Raw genomic sequence first — 24247 nt, 5'->3', positions numbered from 1 at the left:
CCACACACCCCTGCCCCCATACACACATAGCCTCCCCCACTATTGACATCTTGCATCAGAGTAGTACATTCTATAAGATTCCTGATAAATATTTTAGAATACTTTTTCCCTTTCATTTACTTTTTTTCTCTTATTGGGACTCCTTTTAGGTGGTTGTCATTACTTCTCTTTTTATTCTTTCAGTGTTTTAAGTCTTCTCATTTTTCAAATTCTTTTCCCCTTTTGATGACTTTTCAAAGAGTTTCTCATCCAATCTTCCACGTACTCTTTCAATCTTCAGATGAGTCCTTTCTGCAATCCAACCCATTGGGTGAGTTCATTATTTCAACAACTGAACTTTCCATATTGAATCTCTTTATTTGGGCCTTTTCCACAACCACCTATTTCTGATTTATGTTCCTAACATCCTCTCTTATCTTTCTAAGGATACTTATTATGCTTATTCTAAACTCTTGCTCTTTCTGTTGTGCTGGTTATACTTCCTACCATACAGGTAGTCCCATTTGCTGCCTTTCTTTCTCAGAATTTGTGCCCCTCAGATTTCTACTAATTTTCTCCTTTGGGATCATGTTTTATTTTCTTGGATTGATCAGCAACCTTGGCCTTTATTTTTCTGTGGGGGGAGGAGTGAAAGTTTAGCCAGAGCTCATGCTCCTCCAGGTAAGTTTAGGTGGGGTGGAGGAGCTTTTCAGAGAGGAAAGCCAGGGAGCCTGTAGTGATTCACTCTAAGCTCTGCCTGTCTCTTGTTCCCTGTAGGTGTACCTGGCAGCTCCAGAACCTACCCATGTCTCTGTGGATGGCACTGCTCTTCATGGGGGAGTGGGGCTGTTATTCTCTTTTTATAATTGCCAGGCCATGGGGTGGGTGGCAGAAGAAAATCTCAGGCACTCTTTGTCAGGTTCCAGGGCTTCCTTGAAGTTACTCTGCCCTGCCCTCCAGACTTTCCTGCCCATAGTAAAAATGCCCAGGCGATGGACATCTCAGGGCAATAAGGGGAAGAAAAAGGAGTGCATCCAGCAAGTGCTACCTGAGCCCTCCCCCTTCATCACTATTACCCATCCACAGGCACTCAGACATCCTGTTCTGTTTCTCCTGTGGTAACTTCAGGGCAGGTTTGGTGGTGAGAGCCTGGAACCTGTGTGTTGGCTACCTTGCCAGGAACTGGAATTCCCCAGCCCTGGTTCTTTATCTTCATTTGCCTTGGTATCTTATTTTCTGGCTATGTCACAAGTTTGCTTTTGTTTTGGAGAATAAAATGTATTCATTCAGTAATATGTATTGAGTACCTAGCGTTTGCCAGATGATGAGCTAAAATAGCCAAAGAGCCTTTCTAACCACTGCTCTCTTTGCAGTTAGCTAAGTAAATCAACCTGGCATTGCCCAGCCTCTGAGTCACCACACTTGCCAGGAACCAGCCTGAATTTCCTCCCCATCATGTTTGCCAGGGCATGCTCTCTCCTTTAGAACTCTGCTAACAACTCACCTCTCTGACACCCTTCAAAATTATTCCTTTAGCCTCTATCATTCGACTTCCCATCTACATTTTCACTGAGAACTTCTAAATAGAGTTATGAAGTCATAAGGTATTTGGAAAAAAGTGCCCATCTAAGAGACAGGTGGCTTGGTTTTTCAGTCCAGCTCTGCCACTAATTGTGTATATGATCTTGGCCAAGTTATGTCACCTCCTGAGGCCTCAGCCTCTGACATCTGTGTGGGCCTCTATTTATGGCTGTGCTTTCTGTTTCTTGCTATAGTTTCAAGAATTCTTGAGCACAGGACTGGTATGAAATATTAAATATGTTTTACTTGTTGACTGGTAGGTTTAGCACACATTCAATTTTCATCATAAACCAACAAAATCATTCTGGTGCTTCTTGATATGCAATGCTGTGGCATATACCTTTTACAACAAAGTTGTCCCTACTTTCTCAAAATCAACATAATTCTGTCTCTTGGGGCATTATTTTTCTCTTCCTAGAAGGAAAGCCATTTATGTGAGTAGTGTGAACATATATTTAAAGAGAGGGAGACAAAAATCATGGTATGCTATTCTTACAGATCATGCAGAATTTGCATAAGACAAGAGGGCTCCAGGATGGGACCATGTGGTTTGCAAATCTGTCCTCCAGGTCTCGCTGGGGTGCACAACTACTCTTATTCGAAGGTTTAGGTGTGGCATTAGGAGAGACAATAGGCTCTTGAGATTTCTGGGAGTAGGACCCTCTTAGCCACAGCTCGGTTCTAGAGAACTGTTTCAATATCCTACCTTACCACCCCTCCATGTTCCTCCTTATTGAGCCTCATCCTTATTTAACACCTTCCATTATGAGAGGAAGAAGTGTGTCTCTTACATATTTTTTTGCTGTTGGATCCCATCATCTTTCAGCTCCCCAGGAACTTCATTCCATTAATGATCCCCTTTCCCCTTTCCCTTCAACTCTTTCCCACCCCACTTCTCCTTTTCAACTTATATGCCGGCTCAGATCTCACTTTAAAGCAAACCCTCATGCTCGCACACCTGCACTACTTTGCCTGGCTAACACCATCTTGTCTCTCCATTTCTGTTCACATGTAGCCTCCTCTCCAAGCCCATGCTTCAGCTTTTCTCTGCTCCTAGAGTGCCCTGTGCACACCTCTAATATTACACTTATCCTGTACTGCAGTTTATTTGTTTAAATGTCTACCCCTCCCACTGGACGAAATATAACTGTAGGACCTTGACTGTAGTTTTTACCTCTTGCTGAATTCCAGTTACCTTATATAGTAATCTCAATAAATTTTTGTTGAATCAATAATGTAGAGGCCAACTCTAAAATAATGAATGTGTCATTTTGAGAAGCTGTTTCCAAATCTAAATAAAGAAGCTGGAATGGGCCCAGAAAATTCAAGAGGCTTATATCCTCAAGACCCATCTGCAGTGAGGTTTAAAGAAGTAACGTATTTTGACATACTACATCTTAACAAGAGCAGGATACTAAACAGTGGTAAGATCTCAATTTCCCCCCCAACAGAATTCCCTTTAAAACTTATATACATAGTACTTATTCATTGAAGAAAAAAATTTTAAATATAAAAATCACCTGTAATACCATATTGTAGATATGATTTCTGTTAATATTTCCATGTACATTCTTCTATTTTTTTTTACTATGCTAAAATGTGCATTTGTGTAAATATATATTTTTAAATGACATCATACTATGTATACTTTTGAAAGCTTACTTTTTCACTTATTATGTGCATCTTTCCATGCTAATAAAAACATAGCTACAATATCACTTTAATGCTGGAGTGGGATTAAGGTGGGTGAGGGTCATGATATATTTAACCAATCCATCCTCTACTATTAAATATTTAGGCTTTGAGGTGTTTCATTATTGAGGTATTTAATTATTTCAAAAACATTTCAACAAACATTTTTGTGCTTACATTTTTTTAAGCTCATGCCTTATTATTTGCTAGGATACATTTCTTTTTTATTGTTGTTGTTGCATTGGGTTTTTGTTGCTGTGCACGGGCTTTCTCTAGTTGCATTGAGCGGGGGCTACTCTTCATTGATGTGCGCGGTCTTCTCATTGCGGTGGCTTCTCTTGTTGCAGAGCACAGGCTCTAGGCACGTGGGCTTCAGTAGTTGTGGCATGCAGGCTCAGTAGTTGTGGCTCAAGGGCTCTAGAACGCAGGCTCAGTAGTTGTGGTGCACAGGCTTGGTTGCTCCACAGCATGTGGGATCTTGCTGGACCAGGGCTCAAACCTGTGTCCCCTGCATTGGCGGGTGGATTCTTAACCACTGTGCCACCAGGGAAGTCCCGAGGACACATTTCTAATGGCAAAATTTCTTGATCAAAAGATATGTTCATATTTAAAGTTTGTTAGTGTTACCAATTGCCAACTTTCTCTTAAGAAAGTTGTACCAATTTACACACCTGCCAGCAGTATACAAGGGTATCTTTTCCCCACACTCTCACCAATATAGGTGATGCTAATTCTACTTACTCTTTCTCCGTCTGGTTTGATTTCTCATGTTTTTTCAAAATTTGCATCTCATTGATTGCTAACTAGGCTAAACATTTTCATCTTTATTATTACTTTTATTTTATATTTATGTTTTGAGTAGCCTGTTCATATTCCATGATCTCTTATTATTTGAAAACTTATATATATATAGATAATCAATACTCTTTTTTTTTTTTTTTTTTTTTGCGGTACGCGGGCCTCTCACTGTTGTGGCCTCTCCCGTTGCGGAGCACAGGCTCCGGATGCACAGGCTCAGCGGCCATGGCTCACGGGCCTAGCCACTCCATGGCATGTGGGATCTTCCCGGACCGGGGCACGAACCCGTGTCCCCTACATCGGCAGGCGGACTCTCAACCACTGTGCCACTAGGGAAGTCCCAATCCTCTTTTTGCCAAAAATGGAGCATACATTTTTCTTAAATTGCTCTTTGCATCTTAAAGCCTTATTTATGGTGTTTTTAAATTTTTTACTTTACTATGCCTAAAGTTTACGTTTTTTTTCCCCCCATAGTTAATCCATCTTTTCCTTCAGGCTTCATGCCTTCCCCAGATGAGGCAGAGATTACCAGTTACCTACCAAATACCCTCTCCTCATCTTCTTTAGCAAGGGAACAGTGTATTTCTGAGCCTCCTTTGCAGTTGGGTGTGATCAGGTGACCAGTTAGGGTCAATGACTGCAAGGGTTGTTGTGTGACCTGGGGCAAAACTCCTCAAGAGTGAGAGTTGAGGCTTCTCCCTTCTTCTTTTCTGTTGCCTAGAAGGAAACAGCTAGAGCTCCAGCAGCCATCCTGGACCACTTCCATCTTGTGGATGGAAGTCAACTTGGCAGTGGGTACAGAAGGAAGGAGCCGGGAGTCCTCACAATGTTATGAAGCTGTCACACTAGCCCTGGGCTGTCCACCTCCAAATTTCTTTTATACAAGAGAATAAATAAGTCACTGTAGTCAGGCCTTTGGTAAGAGCAACTCTTACTCCTAAGAGTGATTTCTAACTCATATGCCAACCCAAGGTTATATCAATATTTATTTGTATTTTTATCTACTATATTACCTCTACATTTACAGATGTATGGCTGAAATGACATATAACCAAGGTTCGACAGTGTCTATAAGATAATCATTTTTGGTGGACGCTTCTTCAAAATGATAATTGCTAGACCCCCATGTGGATAAACTGTTACACTGAACTTTAAGGAAGGATCTAATTATAGAGTTTTATTCTATCAGGCATTTTTTGAAAAAGTTAGGCCAACGATCTTGACTTGAAATACTTTTATTATACAGATCTTGAGAAATAGATTTAATATCTTTTTTTTTGATGAATTACGGGCTTACATCCTAAGTTAGTTTTCAGGGGATGCAACTATAAAATGTGTATAGCTAGTTGGGAGGTTTTCAGTGTAGATAATTGGATACATATCTAAATTTGTGTAATAAAGAGCTGTATTATAGCAGAATTGTACCATAGTTCCATAACAGCCAGAATTTCATTTTAATACAATTGGTTTTAAAACATATTTTGACTATAGGTATACTTTTTCTAGAACTTGACAACACATATTATTCTTGCTTCTGGAAAAATTAGCCAGATATTAGCGTTCAATTTAATGTAATGAATATTTCCTTAACTAGTATTTATTAAGCACCTGCTATGTATTAGTCTCTGTATTTAATCTCACAATGACCTGTAATTCAGGTAATAAAACCCCTAGTTTAGAGAGGGGGAAATTGAAGCTCAGAGGTGTTAATTCGCTTGTCAAAGGACACTCACTGGCTAAATGGAAATTTCAGATGGCCTCTGAAGGCTGTTGACTCCAAATTCTAAACTCCTGTGTTACTTATACCAGGCCCTGAGCTGGACCTGAGGGAGATAAGAGATTAGTAAAACAATTTCCTACAAGTAATATTAAAGAAAATTTGGTACTTACCTTCCCCACACAGGTCCGTTATGTTAATATGAGTGGGCAAGGAACTGCCTTTCGAGTTAGCTGCAGACACGGACACAGCCCAGTTCCCAGTTCTGGGAATGACCCAGGTCCAGGAGGTGTGTTCTGTGATGTTCTGTAGTGTGGCTTTCCCTCCAGCTACCTCCTGCAAGGTCACTCGATAGTGGAGGATTTTTCCTTTTGCCTCTGATAGACTCAGATTCTGCAACAAAACACATCTACTTACTATGTACTCTCAGACAAGGTCACTGGATGCTCTATGCTAGGACCTCATGACTGCCAGCAGCAGGTGGCTACATTGGAGTGACCTTTTTATTTACATCTTCTCATCTCCTCCACTGCACACTTTCATGTCTCCACCCAGCCCCGCCACTTAAGAAAAAAAAATCAGTTAACATTTCTTAAAGCTAATTCTTAAAAACATATTGATTTTCCTTTCTTGCTTCAAAGTGACACTTCCTAATAGGAGAAAACTCAATTACATTCAATGGAACAAGTGAGGGATCTGAACTCAGAAGATCTGGGTTTGAGTTCCAGCTCTACCAATCACCAGCTGTGTGACCCTGGGCAAGGCATTCAGACCCTCTGAGTCTCCATTTCCAAATTTGTGAAACACACACACGTATATATTTTTATATAGAAAGTGCAATGCTGCTCCTGAAATCAAAAACAAGCTTTTTAAGAGCTAAACTAGTAAAATCCATACTTAGTGAGTTGGATTAGCCATCTGTGCTAGGAAACTAAGACACTGTTTATAAATGTGTGACTAACAAGTTTTGGAACTGCAAGAATTCCAATTGAGATGGCTTGGGAACAATCCCAGAAAGTAAGCAGAAAACTAATAATTTGTACTGTAACCCTGTTTGGACAAGGACCATGGGAAACAGAAGCATTGGAAATGGGGAGTTGCCAATGTCTGTGTTGGCAGTGCCTGTCCATGCCTAGTGCAGGGAGAGAAAGGCATTGCTCACCACACTTAAGCATCACAGTTTTCTTGACAAGGCTCTTCCTTCCATGGGGTGTGGGGTGGCCTCAAGCCACTGAAAGACACACCTTAGGATTGGCAAATGCCCCTTTCTCTGGTTCCCAGCTCCCTAAGCAATCTTTTAATAATTTGGTTTCCTATGTCATTTATCGTCATTTATCTGTCAGGAGAGGCTGGGCTAACATGAACATCTGGTTCACTTAAAATTTGTGTCTTTCACCTAAAGTGAAAAAATTGGCCTTCTGATTATAATTTGGCTTCTGAAATAATTAGCATGCTGGGAGAAGATGTTCCTATCTGCTGACTCAAGCCTTCTGGTTGGCCCAACAGCTGCAATTCTCACTATAAATTAATGCATGAACATCCATCTTTTTATATTTCAGGCTCTAGGAGCTTGAATAATGCAAATCATGTCCTAGGTACCCTTCTGGATCCACAAGACCCAAGCCTGGATCATAAACCATGGTCAACACACTGGGTGAATGCCATGTTGTTGGGGGCATCTTTGGGTGCACGTTCAGCCATTCCCTAGAAGACATCCTGTGTCCTGGCAAGAACCAAGAAAGTTAGCACTGCAAATGTCCATCACAGCTGATCTCATAGGCCCATTGTGTGGATTAAAACAAGTGAGTGCTTTTGACATTGTGATGTTCTGAACTGTTATTAATAAACATGCTCTTTGTCATAGGAGAAAAAACAAGATAAATTAAAGCAAAAGCTAGCTAGGGAAGACCATTCCCTCAGCTCTCTCTCACTCCATTCTTCCCTCCCTGTCCCTTGTGCAGCTCCAGAGGGAGGACTGGTGCCCATCCCAGGCACCCCACCCAAAGGCACTCCCCAAGAGTTAACTGGGCTCACAAAGCTCCCCATTCTTGCCAGGAACCCAAGGGGCAATAGGGAAACAGCCTGTATTACCACACGCTCATTGTCCTTCACAGACACCTCAGCAATCTCATGCAATCCAATGGTAAAGTGCTGACAGAAGGGAGGAAACGTCAAGTCCTCTTGGATCCAATGAACCTACCTAGAGATCACTGTGGAAATCCAGCTGATCCCAGTGATCTAGTAAACAGAGGTGTGGGTTGGAAAGATGAGTAAATGTTCCCAGAGGGCAGGGAAGGGCTTGGACCCACCTTGCATTATTGTTGAGTTGCAAATATCAGTGAGAAGGTGAGGATGGGGCCGAGTTAGACAAATAAATATGGTACCTCTTGAGTTATGCTTGTATAAAATGTCAAGCTCCAGTTTGGCGATAAAGGTTAACATCTCTCAGATAACTGGTCTCCTTAACCAAACTGGAAAATGGGTCTAACTTGTCCAGCAGGGTCCATAGAATAAAAGATTCAATGAGTTCAATGAGCCAGTGGGAAAACAGGTATTTAGCTGGAGGGGCACTCAGTCTCCTGAAGAAACTAAAAAGAGTGTGATTAGGTTGGTTAAAAAAAACCAGTAACATCAAGTTTGCAAATCATGTATATAATGCTTACCCCTCGATGACACCTGGCCCTGACGGAATGAACTATCATCCCAGAACAACAGAACAGAAGGGATTCTACAGATTAACAATTAATTCAGTGTTTCATTTTATCAATGGGGAAACTAAGCCCTGGGGACAAGAGATGACTTGCTTAAGGCCACTCAAGGGACAGATAGAGGGGCTGAGAGTGGAATCCAGGGCTCCTGACTTCTGGATTCATGACCCCTCCACTCTGACTCACTGCTCCCTCTATCGGCAAGCCTGAGACAATGAACTGGTGAGTACAAGTGCCATGTTGCATAGTTGGATCCCCATTCACCCTTCTGGCCCAGAGTTGCAAGGCAACTGGAACATCAACAGTGGGCATGAGGTCAGCAATTTGGGGAGGGTGGAGATCCAGAATTCTTTTTTTCCAGAGCCAACGAGCCCTGAGTCAGAAGGAGAGAAGCTCTGAACTGAGAAAAAAACTTGGCCTGAGGAGCCAGCTGGGTCTTCCTGGATAAATTTATTTTTACTCTAGTGTTTGTTTATTCGGGTGGGTGAGAAGGGGGAATCTATCATTTATTGGGCCATACCATGAGTCAGAAGCTCTACATCTATTGTCATATTTATTCCTTATAACTCCCCATTCTGATGAGGGTGCTAAAGCTTAGGGAGGTTAAACTGACTCAAGAAGTCCCTACAAATTTAAAAAAAAAAAAAAAAGGTTCTGAAGAACCTAGGGGCAGGACAGGAATAAAGACGCAGACTTAGGGCTTCCCTGGTGGCGCAGTGGTTGAGAATCTGCCTGCTAATGCAGGGGACACGGGTTCGAGCCCTGGTCTGGGAGGTCCACATGCCGTGGAGCAACTAGGCCCGTTAGCCACAACTACTGAGCCTGCACTCCGCAACAAGAGAGGCCGTGATAGTGAGAGGCCCATGCACCGCGATGAAGAGTGGCCCCCGCTTGCCACAACTAGAGAAAGCTCTCGCACAGAAACGAAGACCCAACACAGCAAAAAAATTTAAAAAAAAAAAAGACGCTGACTTAGAGAATGGACTTGAGGACACGGAGAGGGGAACAGTAAGCTGGGACTAAGTGAGAGAGTGGCATGGACATATATACACTACCAAACGTAAAATAGATAGCTAGTGGGAAGCAGCCGCATAGCACAGGGAGATCAGCTCCGTGCTTTGTGACCACCTAGAGGGGTAGGATAGGGAGGGTGGGAGGGAGGGAGATGCAAGAGGGAAGAGATATGGGAACATATGTATAGCTGATTCACTTTGTTATAAAGCAGACACTAACACACCATTGTAAAGCAATTATACTCCAATAAAGATGTTTAAAAATATAAATTAAAAAAAAAAGTCCCTACAGAAAAGTAATGTGAGATTTTAGTGCTCCCCTTGGTGGATATGAGAGAGGAGGGTGATATCCAGACGGAGTCTGGGGTCCCTGGGAGCATCTCAAAGACAGGGTACTTCTTGTCCCTTCTTGGGCAGTGCTGAGAGTGGGTTTCAAGCCAGTGGTCCTACTGTTGTTGTCACCCTCTCCTACTGGTAAGAATACACTAAAAAGGAAAAGCTGTCCACTGCCTCTCTCCCTTCGGTCTTCTTTCTGCTCTGTCCTGTGGAAAATGATCTAAACTTAATGAACGTGGCCTTTCTGACTTCGCTTTGTCTGAGAAGCAAAGAGTGAACAGCTCCCTCATAAACCATTATAAGAATTCTGCTGCCTGAAAAGGCTTTCAGCATCAAAAATAACTTGGTGAATGTAATCCAAGAAAGGACAAAGTCTGATGCATTTGTGAATGCGTGCCCCGTTTGTGTTTTGAAGTATATTATAGGAAAGGTGTTTCTGTGAATTGATAAATCATTTCCTCTTAAGACTTCAAAAAAACTACTGTACTTATAATAAAGTAATATTTTACTTCTGAACTTCCCCTGATGCAAATAATAACTTTTAAAAAACTGTTAGAGCTTAGCCTGTATCAGAGAAGAGAGTCTGTAATCAATACTCCTTGGAAAGCTGGGCAGTTTGAACACTTATTAGTCACAGCTTTATCTGTGAAGATTTTTTTTTTTTTTTTTTTTTTTTTTTGGTTTTGGAACACTGCTGACTTGGTTCTTGTTATTCGGGAAGATCTTTTGCTTTTCTGCTCCACCACCTAGCAGCCACATGACCTTGGGCAAGTTATTTCACCTCTCAGAGCCTCAATTTCCTCATCTGTAAAATGAGGATAATTCTATAGGCAGCATAGGCTTATTGGAGGATTCAATGAGCTAAGGGAAGTAAACTGTTTCAAAAGAGTGTTTGGTGCATGACAGATATGAAGACACTTGGTGGGTACTCTTCTCTCACTTAACTCTATATAAAAATCATCAGAATTGGCACTTTTCCCATCATACTTATATGGCTCTTCTATTAATCTTGACCTGGCTTATACCACAGTTTTCTATGGAAGTTTCACCAATGTCATACAGTTGATTACAAAGTATATGCAATTTGTGGGTTTAAGTCTGGGTACCTTGACTTCAGAACTTATGACTGCCTTCAGCAACCACGGTCCAAAGTGAAGACAATCCTCACCTGGAAGTTTTAAAAATCACTGTACTGGAAATTTCCATCTGTGGATCTATCTCCCCACTAGCCTGTCAGTTCATCTTTGCATCCTCAGTGTCATGACCAGTGTTTGCCTCCTAAGAATGACCTGGCAAACACTTCTCACAATTCTCATTTTCATACCAACATCATGTTATATACACTTTTATTATCTGCACTGTACTCATGAGGCAAGTAAGGCACAGAGAGTTTAAGCACCTTGCTCAAGAACACAAAGTAAGTGGTAAAGCTGGAACTTGAACCCAGCTAGCACAGCTGCTCTATCTGGAGGATGAAGTCTTAACTGCTGTCATGCTGGCACTTAGTAGGCATTCCCCAGGTGTTCTGCTACTCTGGACTGATTTAATTGATAGTCATACCTCCTGGTCGTTACCCGGGCATAATGATGTCTATCTTGTTTTACAGCTAGAAAACAGCAAAATAATGGAAACTTTTTAAGAGCAAAGCTTTAACTCCCCTTCCATCTCTGTTTTCTATCTTCTGTTAATTCTCTGCTACTTACTCTTATCTTCGTCACTGACCACATTCTGCTATCCAACCCAAATTCCCTGCATTGCATCTGGTACAGTACGTGTGACTAGTAAGCAAGGGAAAGCAACCTGTTCTGTCTGAAAATATCCCCAGAAATGCTGTGCCAGCCTGTGATGAGACAGGGTTGGGAAAGGGAAGGAGAGAGAGTTGAATACTGCAGCAAAACTAATCTTCCCATCTGCTGCTTTTGTATTTAAACATTGATTCTGAGGTTGGATACCTCCTATAATTATATAAGGGCCTCAGGCTCCTGGCAGCCAATCTTCCCTGGGGATTTACAATAGACCTTTGTCCTCCATCAATATAAACCAGGTTACAAATAATACTTTCTACTTTTACCGAATCCCTTTCATATGAGAAGGCCAAAGAATTCATCCCTTCAGTGCAATGTGATACAGGTTGGAATATTCTTCTTTCACCAAAGACAAAGACAGGGAGAAAGAGACCAAGTGAATGTACTGCATAAGCCGCTCCTGGTCTCAACAGTCTAAGGCTGTGCTGTAAACTGGTGTACGGGGCTGGCTCTTTTCTCTTTCTTCTTGACTTCTATGGTTTGAAGGTAGCTGTTTATCCAAATGAATTACTTCATTTAACAAGTGAATATAAAACACCCAGTCTTTTCCCCACCTTTGGAACCAAAAGATTCCCTAGCTCTCTTCTGTCTTGCTTGTTAAGGCTCAGGAGACTGGTTGTCGTCCACTGCAGGAGGGAGCTCTGCAGCCTTCAAAATGGGGCTCTCCTGACCCAAGATGGGCTGCTATCTGGAGGGTGAGCCCCTGGCCACTGTGCCATACTGGCACTTAGTAGACACACCAGTTGTCAAAGACATAGTAGGAAAAAAAGAATGTAAAATAGCTCATTAATATTTTTTAAATCAATTATATGTTGAAATGATAACATTCCAAATATATCTGTAAGTAAAATGTATTATTAAAATTGTCCACCTATAAACAAGACCAAAAGACAACCCTCAGAACGGAAGAAAATATTTGCAAATGAAGCAACTGACAAAGGATTAATCCCCAAAATATACAAGCAGCTTATGCAGCTCAATAACCAAAAAAACGAACAACCCAATCCAAAAATGGGCAGAAGACCTAAATAGACATTTCTCCAAAGAAGATAAACAGATTGCCAACAAACACATGAAAGAATCCTCAACATCATTAATCATTAGAGAAATGCAAATCAAAACTACAATGAGGTATCATCTCACACCAGTCAGAATGGCCATCATCAAAAAATCTACAAACAATAAATGCTGGAGAGGGTGTGGAGAAAAGGGAACACTCTTGCACTGCTGGTGGGAATGTGAATTGGTACAGCCACTATGGAGAACAGTATGGAGGTTCCTTAAAAAACTACAAATAGAACTACCATATGACCCAGCAATCCCACTACTGTGCATATACCCTGAGAAAACCATAATTCAAAAAGAGTCATGTACCAAAATGTTCATTGCAGCTCTATTTACAATAGCCAGGAGATGGAAACAACCTAAGTGTCCATCATTGGATGAATGGATAAAGAAGATGTGGCACATATATACAATGGAATGTTACTCAGCCATAAAAAGAAACGAAATAGAGCTATTTGTAATGAGGTGGATAGACGTAGAGTCTGTCATACAGAGTGAAGTAAGTCAGAAAGAGAAAGACAAATACCATATGCTAACACATATATATGGAATTTAAGAAAAAAAATGTCATGAAGAACCTAGGGGTAAGACAGGAATAAAGACACAGACCTACTAGAGCATGGACTTGAGGATATGGGGAGGGGGAATGGTAAGCTGTGACAAAGTGAGAGAGAGACATGGACGTATATACACTACCAAACATAAAATAGATAGCTAGTAGGAAGCAGGCGCATAGCACAGGGAGATCAGCTCCGTGCTTTGTGACCACCTAGAGGGGTGGGATAGGGAGGGTGGGAGGGAGGGAGACGCAAAAGGTAAGAGATATGGGAACATATGTATATGTATAACTGATTCACTTTGTTATAAAGCAGAAACTAACACACCATTGTAAAGCAATTATACTCCAATAAAGGTGTAAAGAAAAAATAGTCCACCTGTTTCTTTTTATTTTCTAAAATGTGGCTACAAGAAAGTTTTAAGTTACGCATGTGGCTTGCATCCATGGCCTGCTTTATATTTCTATGGGATAGCACTTCACTAATGTGATCCTTCAAGCCAAAGTCGTGTCCCCAGGGGGTCTCCTGTCAAATGTTCTCTCACCCTTGTCCTGACTAACTTGTTCTTCTGGGGAGCTCCAGTATTAACTTCTTTTTTTTTTTTTTTTTAGGGTCAGAAAACTTTAATAACACCTGGACAGAATCAATACTAACAATTTAAGGGGAAGTTTATACATGATATTTTCTAAAGATTTAAAATATTCCAAAACATTTTATCCTTAAAATTCAGTTTAAACAAACAAGCAAACAAACAAAAACTTCACCCTATATAACCCTCAGCAACTCGACTGTGGATTCACTTTACCCACACCTCGAAATCCTTCCAACCAATAAAGAAACTAAAAAGCAGAAACTCACATGGGATTCTGACTGCCAGGCCTATCTTTTGATGTGTAGACTCTCCTATGCCCTTTGTCCTTCTGATGCTCCATCTCCTTTTTTTTTTTTTTTTTTTTTTTTGTGGTACGCGGGCCTCTCACTGTTGTGGCCTCTCCTGTTGCGGAGCGCAGGCTCAGCAGCCATGGCTCACGGGCCCAGCCGCTCCGCGGCACGTGGGATCCTCCCGGATCAGGGCACGAACCCGTGTCCCCTGCATCGGCAGGCGGACTCTCAACCACTGCGCCACCAGGGAAGCCCTGATGCTCCATGTCTTAACTGCAGTGACTCGCACATTGCCTGAGCTCCACTTTGTTCTATGGTTCACAAAGTTAGTCAGCTGCATAGAGAATGGAAGATGCTGAAATCTGCAGTATTACATTCTGAAAGGTCCTCCCTGACTCCTCACCCCTTCCCCTGCCTGGCCATCATCCCCCCAGCCGAACCTTGAACCCCTCCTTAACACCTGAGGGCCCTCACCATCTCCTTGCTATTTCTGTCCTCCTGCTGGACTGTGAGCTCAAGAACATGGAGCCTGGACCTGGCTTGTTCACTTCCATATCCCCACATGCAGCATGGGCTCTAGGCCTAAAGAGGGGTTTTCATGTATTTGTTTGCTTGAATGAATAAATGAATGAGTGAGTGAATGAAGGAGTGAATTCAGCTCCATCTGCACACAGGTATTTCTCTTCCAGACCCATGGCCCAAACCACCATTTCAGAAAGTTTGTGACTTGCTATGATCGAGACAGTGAGAGGACACTGAAGAAATTTACAGAGGAAATTGGAAAGGTTAATGTGGCTTTAACCCATCATCATATCTTTACATACATCATCCCCATATATATTCGAGATGACTTTCTTCTTAAAGGATAGAAGCTGTTTTAACTGAAGGAAAAGTGTGCTGGAATCATGGATTGAAATGCTTTGTCAAAGCAAAGGAAACGGTATGAAAGTTTGTGCAGAAGGAGATGATAGAGGGAATCTGAGGGAAAGAATCGGTGACACTCCCCCCACCCCCCCTTAAAGGGCTCTAACCCAACACTGGGGCTGTTGGTAACACAGCAACAGTTTCTACCTGTTATTGCATTTACTGTTTTAACAACACCCAGGTGTTTTTGCTTGATTCATAGATTAGGTTCTACTTTTTGGCTTCAACATAGAAAGTATTTTTTTCTCTTAAAAGCAACTATGGGGACCTCCCTGGCGGTCCAGTGGTTAGGACTCTGGCTTGCACTGCCACGGGCATGGGTTTGATCCCTGGTTGGGGAACTAAGATCCTGCAAGCTACGTGGTATGGCCAAAAATTTTAAAATAAAAAAATGTTAAAAAGAAACTATGGCAAAAAATAGTACAGGATATTTTTGAGGAAATGGAGTTTTTTTGAGAAACCAAGGTGTGGGAAAACGAGTAACTACTTGGGAACCAGAACATCAAAGATCTCCTTTACCCTCAACATATTCGCACACCCACCTTCATAACTACACACGCATATAGATACATTCATACACATTCACACTCACACACTCATACATATACACCCACACTCATACCCACATGTATCCCACACACTCACACCTTCACACTCACTCACTACAGAGGGTGATTCACATGTTGGAAGTTAACACCTAATGTGATGGTGTCAGGAGGTGGGGCCTCTGCAAGTTGATTAGGTCCTGAGGGTGGAGCCCCTATGGGTGGGATTAACACTCTCTAAGAGACCCCAGAATGCCATCTAGCCCCTTCCACCACATGAGGATACAACAGAAGTCTGTGACACAGAAGAGGGCCCTCACCCAACCATGCCGGCAGCTGATTCTCAGACTTCCAGCCTCCAGAACTGTGAGAAATTGATCTCTGCTATTTATAAGCCCCTAGTCTATGGTATTTTATTATACTAAGACACATACACGCACAACATACATGCCCGCGCACTCACACACGTACTCACATATACACACCCACACACTCACATCCCTCCCACACATATAAAACTCACACGCATTCACACACATGTGCACTCACTCACATATACAACACACATGCACACACACCACTCCAGACACGCACATTCACACATCCTCAACTTCCCCCACACACACCGGGGCTGTACCCATTCAGCACCAAGCTGTTCTCCCCTAGTGTAAACATCCTACAAAAACGAAAGATCATCTCACTTTTCCCTATCTGCAAGAGAAACGTGTTCTCTGTGTTCACAGGCTGATGGGGTTTTACCTGGGGCTTCCTTTGGTGCCAAAGCCCCAAATTCCCCTTTGCAGTGGCGGGGTGTCCCCCTTATCTCATTTCCCAGTATTGATCAAAGTGAAAAAAGAAAAATCAGCCACTACATACGTCTGCTTCCTTTCCCCAGTGTGGTCTGACTGAGGCCCCACCACAAAGCACTTGATACGGCTACAGTGTTTCTTTCTAGCCTGAGGTTTAGATGAGTTCCTTGTGTCACAGCACAGCCCTGTGCGTGAGACTCCCAAGCCTGCCTAAGCGGGGCAAGAGGAATCCCTAGGCGGATGAGTGGGAGAGGGGTGGTTCCAGAGGGCAGTATTTCCGCCCAGGAAAGGCTTCCAGCACAAGCACCACATCATGGAATCCTCTCATGGGAAATCACTTCCCCTCCCTAGACCTCAGTTTCTGTGTTTGTAAAACCAGTGTTGGAACTGCATGCTGCTTAAATGCCCTTTGGCTCTAGAGGTCTGGGATTCGTGGTTCTGGGGTCCAGAGCAGGACTGCTCATCTCAGCAACTCCAGTCGGGGTTTAATTGCCTCTCCCAGGTGGGTGGAGAGGCAACTGAAGATGCCCAGGATTCGACAGAGAAGGACTAAATCCTGTAATGACCCTATAAAACTGAAGACTGAGTCCAACTTTCCTTTCTCAGGCTGGGCAATCACTGAAGGTTTTGAAGGTCCCGTCACAACTACCATCTGGCACAAGGTTATAGAAGCTTCTAGTATTTACATTTTTGGTTTCTTATTCAAAATCGATTCCAGTCCAAAGCATCCTTCTTGGGCTCACATTTCTGGATCCACTAAAGGAAAGATTTTCTAACTTATCAATAAGAGATGCCATCAAGGCATGGGCTTCCTCCAAAGCGATTCTCCCTGTCCCAGAAGGTCCCAGATATCTGTCTGTCCTGGCTGGGCTGGGAGCAATGTTTATGAGAGAAAGGGTGGGCTAGAAGAGCTTTAAAGCCTCTTTGAATTTCAAGACTTCATTTTAGAATCTAAACTTCGTGAGGAATAGGGACAGGATCAAGGTGCGCAGCAGAGAGGAATTTGCATATGCAAGCTTGCTAAGCATTACCTGTTGGCTAACAAACAGTTATTTTGACTTTGCTCTGACGTTGGTTTCAGGGCACTCTGCTCATGCCTGTTCTAAATTCTCTTTGTGACAGTACACACAGATACAGCACCAGGCATGTTGCTTACCCTGTTAGGATAAAAATCATGATGCAGTATCATTTAATTTTTCCTTGGTGGCCCCCGTGATTTTTCTGCGTTTGTGTCTTCTCATTTACTGGGCCCTCCAATGGCCTTGTCAGCTCTGCAGGTACCAGGATCATTACCCTCATTCTACCGAGAGAAACCCTAGAGTAGAGAGGAGTGAAATGGGACCAGAATAGAGTATCTTTTCAGGTAACTGTAAAGTACATTTTGGGACGAGGGATCTTTATGGGAGGAAGAATATTCATTTTAACCAGTTGCTTACTTCTGAAAACGAAAACCAATAGCCAGGAATTGAGCTGGGTTCTTCTATACTATTTACAAATTATGGCTGCTCTAAATGCCTTGCTTTAGGAATAATCTTGCTTTATTTGAACAATGCTTTATTTTAAGATAAATTTTAAGCTGCAGTTTTAGTTTCAAAGTGAAGAACTTGATTATGACTCACCAAGCTATTTATAGTAGACTCCTCTTATGCCAGACATTTTGTGTGTGTGTGTGAGAGAGAAAGAAAGGGAAAGAGGGAGAAAGAGCTCATTTCTTAAAACTGAAGAAGATTGCAATTATCAAAATCTATCAAGCTAACCCCATCAGAAGTCTTTATTACTCTGACTTCTGGTTTCCTGCTCATCAGCTTCATAATTCCAAAACTGTTTATTTACCCTTAACTAGAAGAACTGTCGTAAAAGGGATGTAAGTTTTGGGAAATAAAACCTCTTCTTATGAACATGCCAATCAGTAGCTCAATTCAAATAGTATTTTTTGGACAAAGATGAGTCATGCTGTAGCAGAAAGGGCTCTGGATGGGTTTCAGTCCCAGCTCTGCACTTAGTAGGTGGGTGACTTTGAGAAGAACCTCCTTTCTTTGACTCTCAGTTTTTTCATGTGTTAGTGGGGATACTAGTATGTACCTCTTAGAGTTTTTGTAAGGATTAAGTGAAATGATAATGCCAGCTTTCAGTACTCTGTAAAACTTTTACATTTTGTAATAACATTAGGCCTCATTGTTTTCTGGAAGGTTGTTCAGTTTACTACTGTTTTACTACTATTCGTAAGGGCTGCTTTCTTTGACTATTCCTATTATTTTCTACTATTATTAGTATTCCTGAAGTAGAGCAGCTTTTTTTCCATCCTTTCCCTTTTCAATGACCATAGAAAACATATTGCTTTCCATTTGATTTTTTTTTAACATCGTTACTGGAGTATAATTCTTTACAATGGTGTGTTAGTTTCTGCTTCATAACAAAGTGAATCAGCCATACATATACATATATCCTCATATCTCCTCCCTCTTGCATCTCCCCCCCACCCTCCCTATCCCACCTCTCTAGGTGGTCACAAAGCACCGAGCTGATCTCCCTGTGCTATGCGGCTGCTTCCCACTAGCTATCTGTTTTACATTTGGTAGTGTATATATGTCCATGCCACTTTCTCACTTCATCCCAGCTTACCCTTCCCTCTCCTCGTGTCCTCAAGTCCATTCTCTACATCTGCGTCTTTATTCCTGTCCTGCCACTAGGTTCTTCAGAACTTTTTTTTTAGATTCCATATATATGTGTTAGCATACGGTATTTGTTTTTCTCTTTCTGACTTACTTCACTCTGTATGACAGACTCTAGGTCCATCCACCTCACTACAAATAACTCAATTTCATTTCTTTTTATGGCTGAGTAATATTCCATTATATATGTGTACCACATCTTCTTTATCCATTCATCTGTCAATGGACACTTAGGTTGCTTCCATGTCCTGGCTATTGTAAATAGAGTTGCAATGAACATTATGGTACATGACTCTTTTTGAATTATGGTTTTCTCAGGGTATATGCACAGTAGTGGGATTGCTGGGTCATACGGTAGTTCTATTTTTAGTTTTTTAAGGAACCTCCATACTGTTCTCCATAGTGGCTGTATTAATTTACATTCCCACCAACAGTGCAAGATTGTTCCCTTTTTTCCACACCCTCTCCAGCATTTATTGTTTGTAGATTTTTTGATGATGGCCATTCTGACTGGTGTGAGGTGATACCTCATTGTAGTTTTGATTTGCAAGAAACCATATTCTTAAACATCCACAGCTTTAATTTCCCCCAAAATTAATAAGTGAGGTTGCATGGTCACTGTTGGTCATATTGTATGAATCAGAAGAGAAGGTGTAGTGAGTGGGGTCAAAGGGTGGACATGCTCGGGGATGGGAGGGAACATTGATCCGACTGGAAGTGGGTGAGGGAAAGATGTAATTGTGTGGAGGCAGGAAGTCAGAGTTTTCACCCTTGTTTGGGAAAAATAAATGACACAGAATCAAGTATCATGAGGATGTGGCTGAGAAAATGAGCTCCAATACAGACTCTGAAGGCTCATACCAAAGCCACTATGGAAACAGAAAGTCTTTTTCTGGCCTTGAAACTTATCATTCAAATATGTAATTCTCTTCATATGTCAATTATATCTCAATAAAAACAAAACAAAAACCCCAAATCTATAATTCTCCTGAATTTTAAGTGGACACTGCAAACTTACCTTCCAGAAAAGAGAAATCTGTTGTCTATTGCAGTCAATGTGCTGTCTCATGTACCAGACATCTAATGTTCCAGTAGGCTCTGTTTGGAAGGGGAAAAAAACAGTTTCATATATACATATATATCTATACAATATGAGTACTTTGGAAGTCAATTGGTTATTCATTAAATAATTCAGGGGGAGTAGGATTATAGGATAATTTCAATTTTCTTTGTGTCCCAGTATCTTCCTTTTTCTGTTGTTACACAATGAACATGTATATATCTTTGACTACAGAAGTCAGAAAAAACAAGGTTAACTTGAAGACAAATTTTAAAAAATGACGAGGAAATTAGCTTCTTAACTTACTCTTAAAATGTGTATTAGTAAAACAACTCAAAGAAAGTACGTGTGGTTAATTCTTTTTTATTGGAATGCAGAAAGAATTCTCAACAGAAAAATAAACATAAATCATAAGGGAAACATTTTTTTGATCCTGTAAAAATACAAGATACAAATGATGAACTTTGTGTTCATCTCCGTTCCTGAACTTATGCTGGAGTATAATTATTTGGTTTTATGATCACTAGACAATAATCTATTTGTAAGGAAGCCTATCTCATTCATATTAATACTCCTCATACTTAGCACAGTGCTTAGAATGTAACAGACTCCCAGTTACTCTTTGTTAAATGATGAATAAGCAAATAAACAAACCAGGCAATATTATCTACTTGATGCTGAAACACAGGCTGAACTCATAGAAGAAATAACCACCAATCCATAAGACGATGGTCAAATATTACCTTATTTAATTTGAGAAAGTCAATCGAACATACTTGGAAAGAAACTGAATAATCAACTCCTGTGTCTAAGAGTGTGTGTGTATGTGTGTGTGTGTGTGTGTGTGTGTGTGCATGTATGAATGGGTGAAGTAGTTTTATTTCTCCCACTGTCAGATTTGTTTTGATTTACAGCCAGGGGTGGAATCAGCAGAAGCAATCCCTGAAAACAGGCTTCAATTGCACCAACCTTACTTGTGTAACAGTGACATTCAGAGTATATTAGGGTGAGGCTATCTTGGGGTTCCTTTTGGAGCAGCAAGTTCCATTTAACCAGATGGAAATTTCCAGAAACTAAGTCCCATCTGGAAAGCAGAAGACAAACAGCCAGAGAGGGGAGAAAAGAAAGAAGGACAGGGAGGGAGCACATGTCCCAGCACATACTATGGGCAGGCCCTTTGTGGGCCCATTCAATTACATCTCCCGTCCTCCTCAGCCCTGTGATGCACTAGCTTCAGTGCAGTGGTTAAAGTGTGAGCTCCAGAGCCAGACCATCTATGGGCAAATCCCAGCTCTGTGATCTTGAGCAAATGTTTACCATGTCCTCAAGCCAAGTTCCTCATCTGTCAAATGAGGACATTAATTCTACACATCAGATGGGGCTGTTGTGAGAATGTAAATGAACGGAAGAGTGCTGACACATGGTAAATACTCAGTAAATTTTGCTGCTGTGTTTTCTTCCTTTGAGAACTGAAGTACTGAGAAGTTAAGGAACTTGATCAAGGTTCCAGAAGTAGTCATCGGAGAAGCCAGGCTTTGAACACAGCTCTGTTTTGTCACGTAGCCTGTGCTCTTTGCTCTGCATCATGTGGTTGCCTGGCTCTGTGAAGGGTTATGATTTCTCTATAAAACTTACATCCTCCATCAGGTACACCTTTCTATTCTCTTCCTTTGTCACTTCCTCTTCCTGCCTCTCTCGCCTTTGTCTCTCTTTTTTTATTTCTAAACATTCACTTCTTTTCTTCCCATTCTCTTCCCACCAGTGCTAGTATTTACCCTCACAGCCAGGAATTAGAAGTAAGATATGTGTACAGAAGACATTCTGAAAGTGCTCTCAATCGTTCAGGATTACAGGGACCCAGGAGTCAAGCTCAGAACATTTTTTCTGCTAGTCCAGATGCATAAAAGGAAAAAAGCACAGGCAACAGAAGGAAAGGGGGCCTGACATTTATTAACCACCTACCGTGTGCCAGGTAATCTTTGGACACTTTATATACATGATCTCACTTAATCCTCACACAAGGCAGAGGGTACATGTGATTATACCTGTTTTGCAGCTGAGGACAAGGAGGTTGACAAATGCTAAGTGATTTACAAAAACCGTGGAGCTGGTAATGGCAAAGCTAAGAGCCAAGCCCAGGTCTCACTGTCTCCAAAGACCCCGCTCGTCCATTACAGTCCACCGTGTTGAGAAAAGATCTGAACAATCCACAAACTAGATAATCCAGACATTGACTACATAATCAGGATTTGGAAACTTGGGTGTGCTCCGTGTCAAAGCCAGTGGACGTGTTCCATGGTGTTAAATGTCTTCAGTAAATTACATATTGGTAAGAAATTTAAAGGGAACACTCATTGCCTCATTGCCTCTCATTGTCACTCATTGCCTCTACAACCTACCAGATTATTACAGAGCTAAGAATCAAATTCTAGAGTCATATTTTGTTCAAAGGATAAATTGCAAGTGAAGCTGAAATTTTAATGGTGCCCACTTGCAGCGTAAGCCTCTATGGGAGAGAAATCACCAGCCAACTCTGTATGAGCGTCAAGTGTAAAATTTCATGACCAGGAATATCAAACCATTGCTGCTTAGAGCAACTTAAGGGCTAATACTAGAGACAATCTTTGACATTCAACTGTCATAAAATCACTTAAAGTCCTAACCTCAGTGTTATCTAACAAAAGACAGATAAAACTATTATGGGTAGACGAGAAAAGGAAAGTCAAAGGCCCATATGTCCAAATGACAAAAAAAGATGGGTACAAATGATTAAAAATATGAATATTGAGAAATGGAAGTCAGTTCTCCTGAGATGGATGTACCTTCAAGGTAAAGGAAAAAACCATTGGGTTAAAGAGGAGGGAATCACCAATATGAAAAAAGAGGACATCCTAAATTAAGCAGAAGATCAGCTTAACTGACCTAACTGACCTCGAGGGTTCTTTCAACTCTAAATCCCAAGATTCTAGGATTCTATGAAACAGTACATGTGGTAAATAAATCAGGGCCAAGACATGTGCTGCTTCTGAGGTTAGCATCCTTCTCTGAAGCCAAGGCAAGTGCAAGGGTGTGAACAAGAGCAATTGAATTGCAAGTGGAAAGCAATCCCTCCACAGAGGTTTTAGCAGGCAGTGGAGTGGAGTAGAAAGATCTCTAAGAGTGAAAATGGAGAATTTAACACAAAGTAAATATGAAAAAGGAATATCTTGGGAGATTTCAAGTAGTGGGCTAAATTGAACCCATGAGAATATTTTGGTCCAAACCATGCTCCAAGCAGGACAAGATAGAGATAAGTCATTTGCCATCTTGGTTCCTCCATGTCCACTCTTTGGGCTGTGATACGTTTCTCTAAAATCTAGTTTCAAATAACTCAAACAGATTTACAAACACCCATTTGCTTAAACAATTTTTTAGTGGTATACTCTTGCCTTTATACGTTACCACCTGCTATGTCTCCATGGGAAGCCCGACACAGATGCCCCCACCCTTCCTCCTCTTTGATAACTTTCAACACTTGGTTCACTCTCTCTTTCCACTCCTTTCTGTCACTAGTTTTGCTGGTTCATCATCCACCTTGGTGTTCCTTCCCAATGGCTGGTACTGTCCCTCCCTCCACCTGCTCACTTCCAATGATTTGATTCTCTCAACTTCTTCACTGAGCAAAAGGAAGCAATCAGACAGGGATTCCCTAATCTTTCCACCCTGGAAACTTTCGAACTTCCCCATCAATTCCCTAACACAGCACCCCTACTGATTTTACTGTGGATGAAGCATCCCCACTTCCATCAAAGACCAACATCTTGAGTTCTGGATCCCATCCTCTTGCTTCATCAAGGAACTCTCTCCCACCATTATCCTACTTCCTGTATCATTAATTTCTCCCTCTCTGCTGGGCCCTTATCATCACCTTGCAAATGTACTGTATTATCTCTGATCCTAAAAGCAAAAACAAATAGGGAATTTCTTAATACCACATCCTGCTCCAGCTACTGCCCAACTTCTCCGCTCTCCTTCACAGAACTTCTTGAATAGTTGTGAATGGTCACTGTCTTTATTCCCTCACCTAACATTCACTCTCAAGAAATGCCAATTTATTCTGTCCCC

General features: G+C 41.6%; 1 protein-coding gene across 2 annotated transcripts in view; it reads right to left on the bottom strand.

Moving 5' to 3' along the window:
- Nucleotides 1–24247, bottom strand: part of IL12RB2 (interleukin 12 receptor subunit beta 2) — a 78484-nt gene that overhangs the window by 35732 nt on the left and 18505 nt on the right. For both annotated transcript variants that reach the window (XM_060084433.1, XM_060084443.1), the window contains exons 7-8: nt 20102–20181; nt 5941–6160 (exon numbers count right to left, since the gene is read on the bottom strand). In XM_060084433.1, the coding sequence (XP_059940416.1) occupies nt 5941–6160; nt 20102–20181 (300 nt within the window). The remainder of the gene's footprint in view (nt 1–5940; nt 6161–20101; nt 20182–24247) is intronic.

The sequence above is a fragment of the Mesoplodon densirostris genome, chromosome 2, assembly GCF_025265405.1.
Source record: "Mesoplodon densirostris isolate mMesDen1 chromosome 2, mMesDen1 primary haplotype, whole genome shotgun sequence".
NCBI lineage: Eukaryota > Metazoa > Chordata > Mammalia > Artiodactyla > Ziphiidae > Mesoplodon > Mesoplodon densirostris.
This window is presented reverse-complemented; position numbering and strand designations above follow the sequence as displayed.